Here is a 14,238-nt window from a genome sequence, read left to right on the forward strand (position 1 = left end):
GCACCTGGACTAGCCCATCTCTAATAATCTGCTGTAGCCCACAAGGTGGCTTACCAGGGAGATTCTAGCCTATGTCCATCCTGGGTCGGAGCTTCATCACGTGTGCCTCAGAGAGCAGAGCTCTCGCATCCGCCCTGGAGATGGGAGCATGGCGTCTCTGCCTGAGGCATCTTACAACTTTCAGATCATACTCCATATCACTGAGGGAAGTCGCAGCAGGAACTCAAGGCAAGAAACTCTGCTTACTAGTTTGCTCTGTCAGCTTTCTTATATAACTAACTACCCAGAGTTAAGGACTAACTACCCAGAGTTGACACCCAGACTGAGCTGGGCACTCCTACACCAATCCTTAATCAAGAAAATTCCCAACAAACTTGCCTATGAGCCAATGTCATGGAGTCTTTTTCCTAACTGAGAATTCCTCTTCTCAAAATAAACAGCTTGTGTCAAATTGACATAAAAAGTAGTGAACGCAATTCTAATGATCCAGCTTGGGTGACCAAACTTTGATAAATTGTTTCAGCACTTGTAGTATTTCAGCTGCACCCGATGTGTGCCTTCTGCACTGTGCTCATGCTAAAACTACTCTGCCACACCTGTCGGATGGAAACGGCACTCCCTGTTGTAAACTTTGGGAATCCTACCTCAGAGGGTGACGTACTATTCTCTGAGTCTCTTCAACTTCCCACGAGTGTCAGGTGAGTGGCAGGGAACGTGGTCTGTGCTGGTTGGTTTTTGTCAACTTGCCATAAGCGGGAATCACCTGGGAGGAGCCTACCATGGTGACGAATCCCCTCCACGAGACCAGCCTCCGGGCAGGTCTGGGTTACACTTTCAGCATTGATGACTGATATGGAAGGGCTCAGCCCACTGTGAGCAGTGCCAGATCTAGGCAGGTGGTTCTGTGTAGTACGAGAGGGCAAACTGAGAACAGGGAACAGGCCAGTATTCCTCCATGGTCTGCTGCCTCTTGGTTGGTTCCTGCCTTGAATCCTTGCCCTGGCTTTCCTTGATGGTGGGCTGAAACCTACTACACAAATAACCTCTTTCCTGCCCAAGTTGTTTTGGTCAGTGGTTTATCACAGCAATGGAAACCACACAAGGGCATATTGTGACCTTTATGATGGCTATCATGCTTGATGATGATAAAAGACGTTACACAAATATAAGCATTTTCTATAGAGCTCTGGGGGTATACCAACGTTCAGTAAACCTTTAGCCAACAATGCCTTATATACAGTAAGCATTTAAATCATGTATACATTCCCTGTTATTATCACATTCAGTTTATAAAAATACAAAGCTTTAAAGCCAAATAAACCCCAGTTTTTTCAGCTTTCTCAACTAACAGTGTTTCACTATTTGTTCCCTAACATAAAGTTATAAAAACATTGCTATTCAGTATACGAGGCCATCAGAAACATCAATAGTAACAGAAGTCATGTAAAAATTCACGAGCACCATAGTCTCCTGTGTCTATAAGGGTTGAATGAAATATATGTCAGTGACAATGTCCGACATTGATACATAAATCATTTATAATAAAAACCGACTATAGGACTGTCATTTTGATAAGTTTTGTGAAAAATAATAAGTTTTATAAAAATAATTAGTACATGGTTGCTAATATTTATTGGGGATTTATTTTATGTTTTATGTTGTTTCCAACTTCATCTACCTTCTTTTTATCTAAAACTACTCATGTAGAGGCATACATAGATCTAACCAACATGAGTAGTAGAAAAAGACAAGATCTCCTGAGGAAATTTGGAGCATGGGGACCTTGGGAGAGGGTTGAAGGGGAGGAAAAGGGCAGAAAGGGGAGCGAAGAAAAATGTAGAGCTCAATAAAATTCAATTAAAAAAAGAAGTTGCTGTTATTGTTTCCCTTATTCTTGAATGCACAGTCCAGGGACAGAAAAATTAAATGGTCTGCCCAGTGGTACACAGCTAAAATTTTTAGGTAGGCTATCGGTCAAAGCAGTCTAGTTCCGTGGTCTGTAATCTCCCATGCTGTACTAAACCACGTCCTGTGAAAATGAACTGACTTTTCAGATGGTAAATGGTCTAACAAGAAGAGAACACATCTTTAAAATAGGTTCGCTAAAAAGACAAGCATTGCAAAGAAGGGAAATGAATGTTCTTCAATTGCTGCAATGCTACTTGGTGTTCCCAAGATATATATCCTCACAGATTAGGTAAAATAAAACAGATGAGACTAACCTGCTTTCCCATAAAAAGCCGCATAACTCATATAACGCATATAAGTGCACGTAATAACACCTAGCGCTGTATTCATTTATTAAACAGTGTCTCTGTGTGAGGCCCTGCCGCTAAAACCCTATGAATTGATTGATGCTGGTCTCTGTGTGGGAAGTGCTCTATATAGTTTTTCATTAGTGTCAGTAATTTTACAGTTATTGTCTGGTACAGTGCAAGCAACTGAACCCTGGCTGCATAACAGATCTCCATTGTCGCAGTACCCCTGCAGTACTAAAATAAAAGGTAGTTCTAATTAGAATAGAGTCTCCCAATACTAACAAACTGGAGTTCCAATACGACGCATTTTCCTTACAGAAAGATGAAATAGCCCTGATAGCTTCATCTAAAGGATGGCACTGTACTATGACTGTCAAGGCCTGACTATGCAGCCCAAAATAACAATAGCTGTCTTAAGCTATATGTATATATCACATGCTGTTTATGATAAATACTCAGCAGGATAGGCAATAAATTTTTTCAGGTTCAATAACTATGATAAGCAGTGGCAATCAGCCTTCATACCAATCATATAGGGAAATTAATAAACATACAACAATTTCAGGACTATTTCTGAGGCATGGGAGGTATTAGAACATTTTTATTTCTCTATGAAATCACATTTTTTTTTCTGTCCCTATCAAATCCCAGTTCAGAGTAGCACATTCTGTGGTCATTTCGTCCTCAATCCTATTATATACATCTTCTTGTCAACAAGAACATGAGCCAGCATTGCTGAGGGTCCCACGAAGCACAGTTGATTTTGTGCTGGATAACGTTTTTCATTTTATTTTCTAAAATAATCCCTGAGTCTATGCTCATTATATCTCGGAGGATAGTTTGTTATCCTATAAAAACCTTAAGTTCTCCTTTAAATATTCAAGTTTCCTATGCCCTCCATGTTGTCTTCAGAGTCCAGCAATTTGAGCTTGTCTTAACCCAATATTTAAAATCTCAAATATTACATTTTTCATGCCTCTGCAAAATTTCTAATCAGATTTCTCTGTAAACAAGTTCAGATCTTTTGCTAAATACGTCGTCTCGTCTCTCTTTAATGGACCTTTTACAATTTATGTCCCTTCAAACAGCAGATGCAATCTTTAATACGATGGCACATGCATTAGTGTTTTGGCTGCCTCATCAAAACACAGTAATCCAGGAAAGAATGAAAAAAAAAACACATTTTATGCTTTTATTTTTCCATTTCATTTGCTTATTTTCTTGGATTCCAACTACACGTTAAAATTGCATCTCACTTTCCCAGATGAGTTTTTGTTTTTGATGAACCACAATATTAAAATGCATTTAAAGGAAGTCAATTTTTAAGTTGTTTAATTTCCCAGAGTTTGTGACATTGCAAAATAACTTTAAAAAAGAGTCAACTCATAATAAGAAAAAGCATGAATTAAAATACATAGATCGAGAAACTGCAACAGGTACACATTTCTTTTTAAATTAATTTAGAGATTAAAATGATTTTAATAAGTCATTTAATAAGTGATGAATTTAATAAGTAATGTTACATTACTTATTTAAGCAATGTCAAATTAGTTTCAAAGATCACTTACGAGGAAACGTTGACGTATTAGCAATTTTTCTAAAATTAGCACAATTATTCAAAACAACACATAACAAAGTAAAATCAGATAATATCCTAATAACTATTTTACCTTTGCATTATAGGGGATGTAATGTTTTGATAAAGCTTCAGGCGTATGCATCCATGTTTTGTCTGTAACAGAGAAAATGCAGTATTGGATTAAATCATCAATTTTTATCAGGCGGTGTTTATACATTCTCACCTGAAGAAAATCTATATTGGGGAAGGCAGTCTAATCTTCTGAACTTTCTTGAATTAAGAAAGTAAATGTTGTAACTGGAAATGATTCAGGCATTTATCTTTTTCTTACTATAGAAGTCACTCATGAATGATTGGGGTGTTGCTATGTAGCCAAAGCTGGCCACAGCCAATTTGCTGTCCTTCAATTATCCACGCTTGCTCTTCTCCTGGTCCTCATTTTATAAGAACAACATAGTGGGGCTATGAGCAAAAACAATTATGCAAGTTAAGACAAGTACCTGTCTTCTTTTATTTAATGCTTTCATGAATGCCAAGGTATATTTCATAATTTCCAGATAATAAAAATAATCTGTCCTTTTATAGTTACGATAACTTTAGCATCAGAATTTGTGCATTTTAAAGGTAAAATACATTAAGGGAGGAGGTGCACTTGAATGAAGTTGAAATACATTAGTTATTATGTTCTCATGGAACGTCATTAAGATAATCCTTATTTTAAATTAGAAAAACAATAGCTGAATGTCTACTATCAGAAGTTTTGAACATGAATAATATTAAGCCTATTCATTGGAAATGTAGATAAATGTAATGAAATAGTAGAAATAAAGTATTTCAGAAGGGATATAATGAATATTCAGAAGGAGAGTAGGCTTGGCATTCAAAGTGTTTTCAGAGTAAGCATGAGGCCCTGAGTTCAGATCTATGGTATAGATGTAATGGTGGCTCCATCGCACTTCTCATTGCAGCCCTGGGTAAGCAGAGACACGAGGAGCCCTTGATCTCACTGTCTAGCTGATCTCATTAAGGTAACGAGCTCCAGCTTCAGTACAAAACTGTGTCTCAAAAATTAAGACAGAGAGTAACTGACAGAGACTCCAATATCAACATCTGGCCCCCACACATACCTACATACATACATAAAAACATGTACACAATACAAAGTCAGATTTTCATACTAATGCGTATTGAATGCTGCTTATATTTATATTAATCTATATTTTTCATTCAATGTTGTATTTTACTTATATGTCCCATGTAATTCCCAAATACTATGGTAAATGTATAAGGGGAAAAAGTAGCCAAGGTTTATGTAAGGCAAATTTATCGTCATTATTAGTTTTAATTGCATTTGTTGGTGTAAGACTTTTAAATATATGGGTATATCTTATTTCTATTAGAGAAGTTTTACTATTCTTCGGTACCTTAAAATCAGAATCAATACAACAAATAAAATAGAATTTTAAAACATGACTTGTTGTTTGGTTTTTCTAACACAAGATCTCACAATGTATCCGTGAATGGGCTGGATTTCATATGTAGACCAAGCTGACGTCAAGCTCTAAGAGATCCTCCTGCCTTTGCCTCCTAAGTACTGGGAACGAAAGTGGATGCCAGTAGAAACAATAAATAAGTGCACATGGAAAGGGAACTTTGGTTACCAACGAAGTACTTTCAAAATTAATTTGAGGTGATTTTAAAATTACATTAGTAGAAGCCAATATGATTTCATTAATATGTGTTTTAAAAACTGAAGGAGCAGAAAGGTATATATATATATATATATATATATATATATATATATATATATATATATATGTCTTTTTATCTTTGTATATATATATGTGTGTGTGTGTGTGTGTATGTATTCAGAAATATATGTATATATATATTCCTATAATTTCACTTGTTTTAGGACAATACATAATACCTATATTAAACACATTTATGTGCTAGCATGTTTCTAATATAAAATATTGAAAGGTCAATACATCATGACTATTTCTATTTCTCTGTGCATAACATAAGAAAAGTACCTACTTCTACTATATTACATTTAATATTAATGTTAATGATTACAAAATAAAATTTCCATAAAAAATAACAATAATTTTTGAATGCTGAACATTCTTACAACTAAATTTACTCATCAAAATGTGAATTGACAAACTAAAGAAAACAAAAGTGAAACCAGTCACAGTCTAGCTTAGAGGCGGAACAAAATACTGATCAAGAATTTCCTGACTAGGATAATCATTAAACTTAATGAGGATTGAGGAATTGGGGAAGAATAAAGCACTGTAAGAAATCACAAGTGTCTGTATTTCCAGTTTCCCCCACTGTCCACAAATGTGCCAAACTCATGTTCCCTTGACTACGTCAATGCGAAACAATCCATATCTCTTTCAAGTAAACATTGAATTGAACATGGGGGCTTTGTGAGTCAGACAAATATAATCAGATCTATGTATAGCAAAAAATCTGGTCTTCGTGAACTAGCTGATGAATGTGACCTAAGTATTTTACTGCAGACACATGTGTTCTGAGGCTGGTTCTAGATTTTGCTATTACAAAAAGGAAAAACTATTTCCCTTTTAGTGGGTTTTAAATCAGAAGCATACACGGAATTCTCAACTCTACTTCCTGTGAAAGAGTTATAATTACTTCCACTTTTATTTCTGGTCTTGTCATGTTGTATGTGCCAGGGCATCTTTGGCTCACTTTATTTGCATCCATAAAGTGCTTGGCTAGCGTGCACAGAGCCCTGAGTTTGCTCCTTGGCACCTCAAAAACAGGTGCAATGGTACATGCCTATAATTACAGCCCTTGTATCATGGAGGGCAGATGATCAAAATTCAAGTTCATTCTCCTAGGCCAGAAGGAGATAAGTCAATCCTGAATTACTCAAACAGAGACTGAAGTTGGGTAGAGCACACTTCAACTGGCTTCACTAAATAAAATGAAACACTAATGCTGTAGTTTCTAGCTCTGGACTATGTATTTTCCATATATTAAATAATTACGGTTATTTTTACTGTTGGGTCACTTTTTATTACCCAAAAAACTTAAAGTCAATTTCCAAAATTGATACGATAATTATATTTTCTATACCATTCTTTGACAGCTTATAATATCTACTTAAATTTATAGTGTAGAATGAAACTTACAATTGCTTATCTATAATCTTATCATAGATTTCAGATAAATTATTTTATGCAATTTCATAGCATAGCATACAATCGCCAGAGAACATATAAAATATTTATGTCATTATGAAATAAGCACAATAACTCTACTATTTAATTAGGGTATGACCAAAATGTATTAGTAAGTACCTCTTGTAGATATGATTTGTTCTAATAGGAAAAGCTAATGTGTTATTTCTGCTTTATTAGCAATAGTGACTTGACGCCCAATTTCTCTTACCTTTCTTCCTGCTGAAGGCACGGTTCATGATGTGGGTCCGCCCAGCTGCTCTTCTCAGTAACACTAAGTATCCTGTTAAAACACAAACAAAGCATTGTTGACCAACTTTCTCTGTGTTTACAATAGTTTTATCTGCTTTTTATATTTTTTTCTCCAACAGAAGGTCTTGCTAAGTAGCCAAATCTGGCTTCAAATTCAGGGCAATCTTCCTGCCTCAACCTCACAATTGTTGAGATGATAGTATTCCCCATCATGCCCAGCTTTCGTGAATTTTAAATTACAGAGCCTTTAAAAGCTGTGAAATAGTCAACACGCAATTGCCTACCACATGGCAATAGATAAATATAACCATTATGTAATACTATGAGGGACAGAGTTAAGTGCAATATATCTGCTCCTTAATAACTGAGATATGCTTATGGACTTTTTGTTTTGCAAGATGAGCTTGGACAGATATTTCATTTTACTTAGCTGATGTTTTCATGTAAAAATTACTTCTAGATACCTTCTCAGAGATACTGCATATTAATAGTGTATGAAGAAGTTAAGGTTAGCATCTTTATTTGGAAGCCCAGGAAGAGTTACCTTTTGGATGAATGTGGAAGGAGTGTTGTATTTAAGATGCAGATACTCTTAAAGAGATTTTACACTGGTCCTCATGTTTAGTAGGACTAGCTAATGCTGCCATAACATTTCCAGATGACTAAAAAGACTTTTTGGAATTAAAATTCATTATTCTTTCATGACTCACATTGTCATTTTTAACCACTGCTTCAATTATATAAAGTTAAAATATCTGTTTAATAAAACATCAGGTAGGTAAAATGAAATGTCTGGGTTGGAAAGCTCATTTTGCAGCCAAGTGATTGAATGTGTAAATGTATTTATAAAAGGATTTTACTTTTAAAACCATAATAGTTTTCTTATATATCTCTGCCAAGGAGAAATTCAAAATTGATTGCATTTGTCTTCAGCAAGTTCAGAAGAAAAGTAACCTACTTCCTTAACTTCACAAATAAATATAAAAACAATATGCATGCTTTGGAGGACTTTGAGCTGACATATTGCAGCACTTAACCCTGTCCCTAAATAGTATTCCATCATGTTTATCTTTATCTATCTTCCAATGTAATCCTGATCACAGAAATCAATGGACATTCACATGTTCAATAAAGAATACCAGATCTGTGTGCTTCTGTCTTTCAAACATCAAGAGAGCAGGGGGACTCGTGCTAAGGCCTCTCCTGTTCAAAGTCCAGTTGATAGAAGAAAAAGACCAAGCACCGACTATGACTCTGGGAACACTTTCCCCACAACATTCTTCAACTCAGTCTTGCCTCTTACTCAGGATGAGTTTACCAACCCTTTCACCCTGAGTGTATCATAGAAACTCCTATTCCAGAGGCGCTCTCAAAACTCAGACTAGCGCTTAAAACATTGGACTGTGCAACAACACCTCTCATTAATCTCCTATTTTCAATAATTTCTCTACTTCCTTACTAGAGGAATTTCTAGCCCAGGGAGATGCAACCCAGTCAGATCCTTACAACCTCTCCTGAAACTAAGGTCTATAATTGTTCATCTCACAGCCCCAGACAAGAGAAAATCACACAGAGAGTCTAGGGGTACATGCAGAAACAACTCTGACAGAAAATCTGAAGAATCATCCTTCAAGTTTAGAGAGAGAAGGGCCGTTACACAGAAGCCAACCACAACGAGCAATAAGAGAAACTAATTTCAAGAGAATTAGATTAGTAAGAAAAGTCTCCTTTTATCACTGTGGAAAGAATGAAGCCAGAACTAAAGCTGATAAAGTTTAAAAGGAAGATCACCGCCAGGATGAAACTTTCCAAGAACATTCTCATCTCGAATGTATACTCAAGAGGATGTTAAAGATTAGAGTATTATTCACAACCCGGGAAAACACAATTCATATACACAGTCAAATGTCAGGAGTGCAACAAAACCAAAAGATGAAATGCAAAATAAAGAGAAAAGTCAACGAAAACTGACCCAGAGAAGGATGGTGGATACGTGAGAGCTGCTATGACCTGCCCTCATGAGACGATCGGGCTAAAGTCAAGGAACTATGAACTGAAAGACAGATGTATGTTCCCAAAACTTCTAGTTAGAATGAGTGGCAGGGAAAAAAAAAAAAAAAAATGCAGTAGAATGAAGAGTGGAACCAAGAGAAGAGTGGAGCATAGAGACCAGCCTGAAACAGAGGAAAAGACTATAAGGAAGCAGAGGAAGAAGGAAGTTGGGAGGGAGAGAACACGTATTCTGAACTGTGGGAAAACTTTACGTGGTCCAAACTTCCTGAAGTCAGAGAGTTGAAGATGGAAGGGAGTATTGAAGTAATACTATAAAGGGTAAGAATTTTCCAAACTTGGTGAAACTGTAGCCCCAGAGATCCAAGAAGCTCAACAAACCCCAAATCTTTAAAGCAATGCAAAAACTGCACCACAACACATCATCACCCAGTTGCTTAAGTATTCCAAAGGAAAAATAAATCTTAAAGGCATCCAGTGAGAAGAAAGAGGTAAGGGAGACAGAGTAGGAGCTGGGAACAAAGGACTGGAGAGGGCATTGGGGCAGAGGAGATAAAAATGGACGTTAGATCTAATTAGACTGTATTTATCTTACATTTTCTTTACAACTTAGTAACAACAGATGAAATACAGAGGCCACTTTATATTAATTTAATTTATAAGTGAAATATTTAAAGATCTCTAGAGTCAGTCAACATTGTTGAAATAAACAAAATACGGGGCAGGAATTAAACCACTAATACTCAGAGCTGGTTTAAAAGATTGAAAGTGTGCTGTCTTTTAAGGAAAAGCAGTTTTCTGCCTACTAGTCTGATATATTGAAACTTTGGTTTTCTAAAAACTAAAAATCCAACCATATTGTTACGATGATGGAAACTAGATGTAGATTTAATATTAGAATTTGTAAAATAGTTCTGGGTTTCAGTTTTACTTGTGATTCCATTTTACTTTGTTCCAGGAACAGTTTTGAAGTATTAAGGGGGAGGGGCATAAACTGATGAAAACACACATAAGATCAATAAATAAAAGTCACTTTAAGATCTTGTTGTTCACAAAGATGAAGCCATCATAATTAAACATGGTCAATATTCTAGTTATAGATAGCAAGGCAAACTTGGAGAAGCACAAAACAAAGGGACAGACAGATGATATAGATATAGGTATAGGTATAGGTATAGGTATAGGTATAGGTATAGGTATAGGTATAGATATAGATATAGATATAGATATAGATATAGATATAGATATAGATATAGATATGCTTATCATCTCTTTCCCCTAGCACATGTGTGACCTGGACCAGATCACATTCATAAAAATATTTGCCATTTCCATAGCTATGTTTTAGGACCTTATATATAATGCATTACAGCAAGTGTATCAAGATAATAGACAAGCATAACAGGTTCCCTACTTTCTCATTCTCACCATATTCGTAGGTAGGAGAGAGTGGACATGGGACTCGGTGACGAGGCAAAGGTCTGATGAAAGACGAACATGCAACAATGGCGCATGAGGTGACACCTGACTTGTGGCCAGAACGCCTAGTCTCACCGCGAGCCTTCAGAGCACTTCCTGTCGCTCGCTAGGGGTGTGTTTTAGCATGTTCTGCAACGGTTGGACTAAAAGGTGCATCTGGGTTCTTGGTTGAATTAATCAAAAAGAAAAGTAAAACTATGCACCCTATCCTTCCTGGCATTTAAGTTCATGAGTTTAAATGGCTTTATTTTGATAACAGTGGGGTTTTTTTTCCCCTAAGAGGATTTCAATAAGACACAGCAAAAGTCCTTTCCACAGCTGTGGCTCTTGCCCTGCACAGTCAGATCTTGGGTTGATGCTGGCATATCACAAAAGACTGTGTAGTTATCCAGCAACTAAACGCTGTGCCTGTTGTCTGACATCAGCCTGGAGGAGCCCCACCACTCCGTCTCCAGGTGAGGACATGGGTTCCCACATCCTTAGGACCAGAAGGTGACCCACAATTCAGAACAATCCCTTTCCTGCCAGTGACAACTTGATCCTCGTATGTGTACTTCAGTGTGTGATGCTGAGCTAAACTGCTCCGACTCTGGCCACGTTTCAGTAGTTACACACTGAGGTTTCATTATGATTCTTCCCAATGCCAATTAAACTATTTTCTTCCTGGGTTTTCATTAAGAGTTTGTGTCCTTAATGAGAGTCAGCTCTGCATTTCTCTAAAATGCAATAATTACACAGAAAATAATGTCGGTAAGAAAAATATTCTCAGAGACTAATGAATAATTAATAGAAAACACAATTGTCTCTGCTGAAATAAGCATTTACCACATACTTGACTGGTGTGGATTGTGAAAAACCTGAATTCTCGAGTTTGCTTTTGAACTACAAACTCTGTTCTTTGCAGAAATCCAAAGCAATACTTTATCTACTTTAAAATAAAATCACAGCTATTCTATTGCAGCAATGTGCAGACACCTATGCTCTCTTCTCCTTTTTAAATTGTGCACATGGTACTGTAATTCAGTAAATCTGCAGCCTTGGTCATTTTATCAAATATTTCTATATCTGTCCTAGGGACCGAGAACCATGGGATTCAATTACAGGGGTGAGGCTGTCTTTGGCGAAACCACCTGAACTCCTCTGACAGACTAGAATAAACAGGATGGTTGCCTAGTTAATGCTGTTAGAGCCTAAAACTAAAGACTATAGATTTCTATGACTAAAATATGCATTCTATTTTTATCTCTACCCACAAACAATAGTATAAACTTTTGATTCAGTTTCCAATATTCCATGTGTCACTGAGGTGCTACACTTGAAAAGAACTTGACATTCGAATTCTTTTCCTTGGTAAAAAAGTTGATATGTTGGCACTTTGACAATAGGCACAGTTTTAAGATTACACCAAATGTTAAAACTCAGTAATTATAAATATTTCTGAACTTACTGCTTTAACCATATTACACATGTTTTAATGGCTGTTTTAAGATAAACAAAACAGATTGCTCTTTTTAAAATTTAAATGTTATCATCATCCTTTGATTTCTTTGGAATTTCTTAATTTAATAGAACAATTTTATCATAATGAACTCACGAGAATATTACACAGCAGGTTGGCTATTATAACTACATAGCAGCTCACTGAACTATAAAGAACTTGCGTCTGAGCAAAGGTTTGAGATTACTTTTTGCCACTTTTAAAACAGGCCCTGAAATCATACATTGTCCAACTTAAGTGGGCAATCAGAATAATGGGAGACATTTTCCTGATGTGAAACCAAGGTGTAGGGGAAAGGAAGGCTTCAGACATTAATGCTTTCCTCACCATGGGAACAAGGATGGATACACTGCCCAGGCCAGCACACAGAACAACTTGGATATGTGACTATCACCTTGGATATGTAAATATCACCTTCTGCTTTTGCCATTGCTACCATGATCATTTCCCTTTTAACTTTAGTATGACCATAGTAAGCTCTTTTTTTTTTTTTTTTTTTAGTTTTCTATTTCGCTTACCTATTAATGCTTCAATTATAACTGGTAAAACATTTTTCCTCATTACCTGTCTGAAAGTAGTGTACTGGGCCTGCAGTTCTGGAAACAAAAACAAGTTCAAGAAATTTTCCCTTCTCTTCTAAGTTCAAACACAGCAGAGACCATTTCTCAGATGGTTTGGGTGAGATTCGGGGTTCTTTTTGTAGTAAGCACAGGCAACTGTGACTCCGAAACCATATTCTTCACTCTATAAACGGTTAGCCGAACTGCTTGCGTACAAGACAGGAAACCCGTACCGCCTTGTCTTAATCAAACTTCTTTAATGTCTCCGTTGCCAAGATTCCAGGATGTGGGCAATCCCATCATCCCCAACACTTCCTTCCTGAGCTGCTGCCAGGCTGACCTGAAGGTGAATCATTCTCAGATACACTGCCCCAAATTCCAGCCTTCTTCACCCCAGCCCACCCTGCATCCAGTCCCCCCCCACACCCACACCCCGTCTCCCTCACACTTACTCACACTGGAACTGGAATGTTCTCATAAGCCTCTTCTTACCGAAGATTAGATTTAGTTTTTATGTGACAAATCATTTGAACACATTTAGAAAACTTTTGGCAACTAACCTCAACCTACTTGGCTGAACTAATTCGAAAATCTCCCTTTCGGGGCATCCGTTCAAACAACGTGGCCATTTCAGCCCTGCACTAATGAGCACTTCCGTATCTCTGTCTAAAACAAGCCAACAAATGAATCAGAAAATGATGCCTTAGGAAAGCACAGGGATCTGAACGCTAACCGATTGCTCTTTTTCCATGCTTAGCATGGAGGAAATACCTATAGGAAACATTAGTTGAATTCCAAACCAAATAAGTTGTTTCTTAAGAAAGTAAACGTTCTCCTGATGACATAAAAACAAACATGTGCCTCCAAAATTTGCTGAAAAGAATTAATAGTTTAAAGGCATGTTGTTTCAAAAATATAATCATGGTAAATAAGTAAACTTTTAAAATTTATTTACATTATTCAGTATGAGTGAAAAAAAATGAGTCTGAGCGGTCCCTGAGCTGGAAGTGACCTGGGTATCTCCTCTCTCAGGACTTGCTTTCATAGGACCAGACAGAACCATGCAGGCTATCAAAGGAAGGGAGTAGCCATAAGTCCTACCCAGCTATGACATCTATGGGCCACATCAAGGTCTAGAATGGCACAATACCACTATGAGTAGTAGCTACCCCCACCCTAACTGGATTAAGACCCACTCAACATCATGAAGAACAGAGCGCAGATCTCAGTAACTATCTATATAAGTAAGCCACGCTGCCTACTAACGCCTATAGATACAGCTCTGAGGCCTTGGCATCTTCTTCTATCCTTTCCTCCTGTTCATGCTTACTCTTTTCACACACCCATAAATAAATTAACACACCCACACTCACCTACACACACACAC

The 14,238-nt window shown here is 36.9% G+C and overlaps 1 protein-coding gene across 5 annotated transcripts in view; it reads right to left on the minus strand.

The window, feature by feature from the left end:
- The window catches only part of Gulp1 (GULP PTB domain containing engulfment adaptor 1), a 232,786-nt gene that overhangs the window by 80,927 nt on the left and 137,621 nt on the right, over nucleotides 1-14,238 (minus strand). For all 5 annotated transcript variants that reach the window (XM_005366391.3, XM_026788899.1, XM_026788896.1 and 2 more), the window contains exons 2-3: nucleotides 7,264-7,335; nucleotides 3,929-3,990 (exon numbers count right to left, since the gene is read on the minus strand). In XM_005366391.3, coding sequence (XP_005366448.1) covers nucleotides 3,929-3,990; nucleotides 7,264-7,291 — 90 coding nt within the window. In that variant the 5' untranslated portion in view covers nucleotides 7,292-7,335. The remainder of the gene's footprint in view (nucleotides 1-3,928; nucleotides 3,991-7,263; nucleotides 7,336-14,238) is intronic.

This window comes from Microtus ochrogaster, unplaced genomic scaffold, assembly GCF_000317375.1.
Source record: "Microtus ochrogaster isolate Prairie Vole_2 unplaced genomic scaffold, MicOch1.0 UNK8, whole genome shotgun sequence".
Taxonomy (NCBI): domain Eukaryota; kingdom Metazoa; phylum Chordata; class Mammalia; order Rodentia; family Cricetidae; genus Microtus; species Microtus ochrogaster.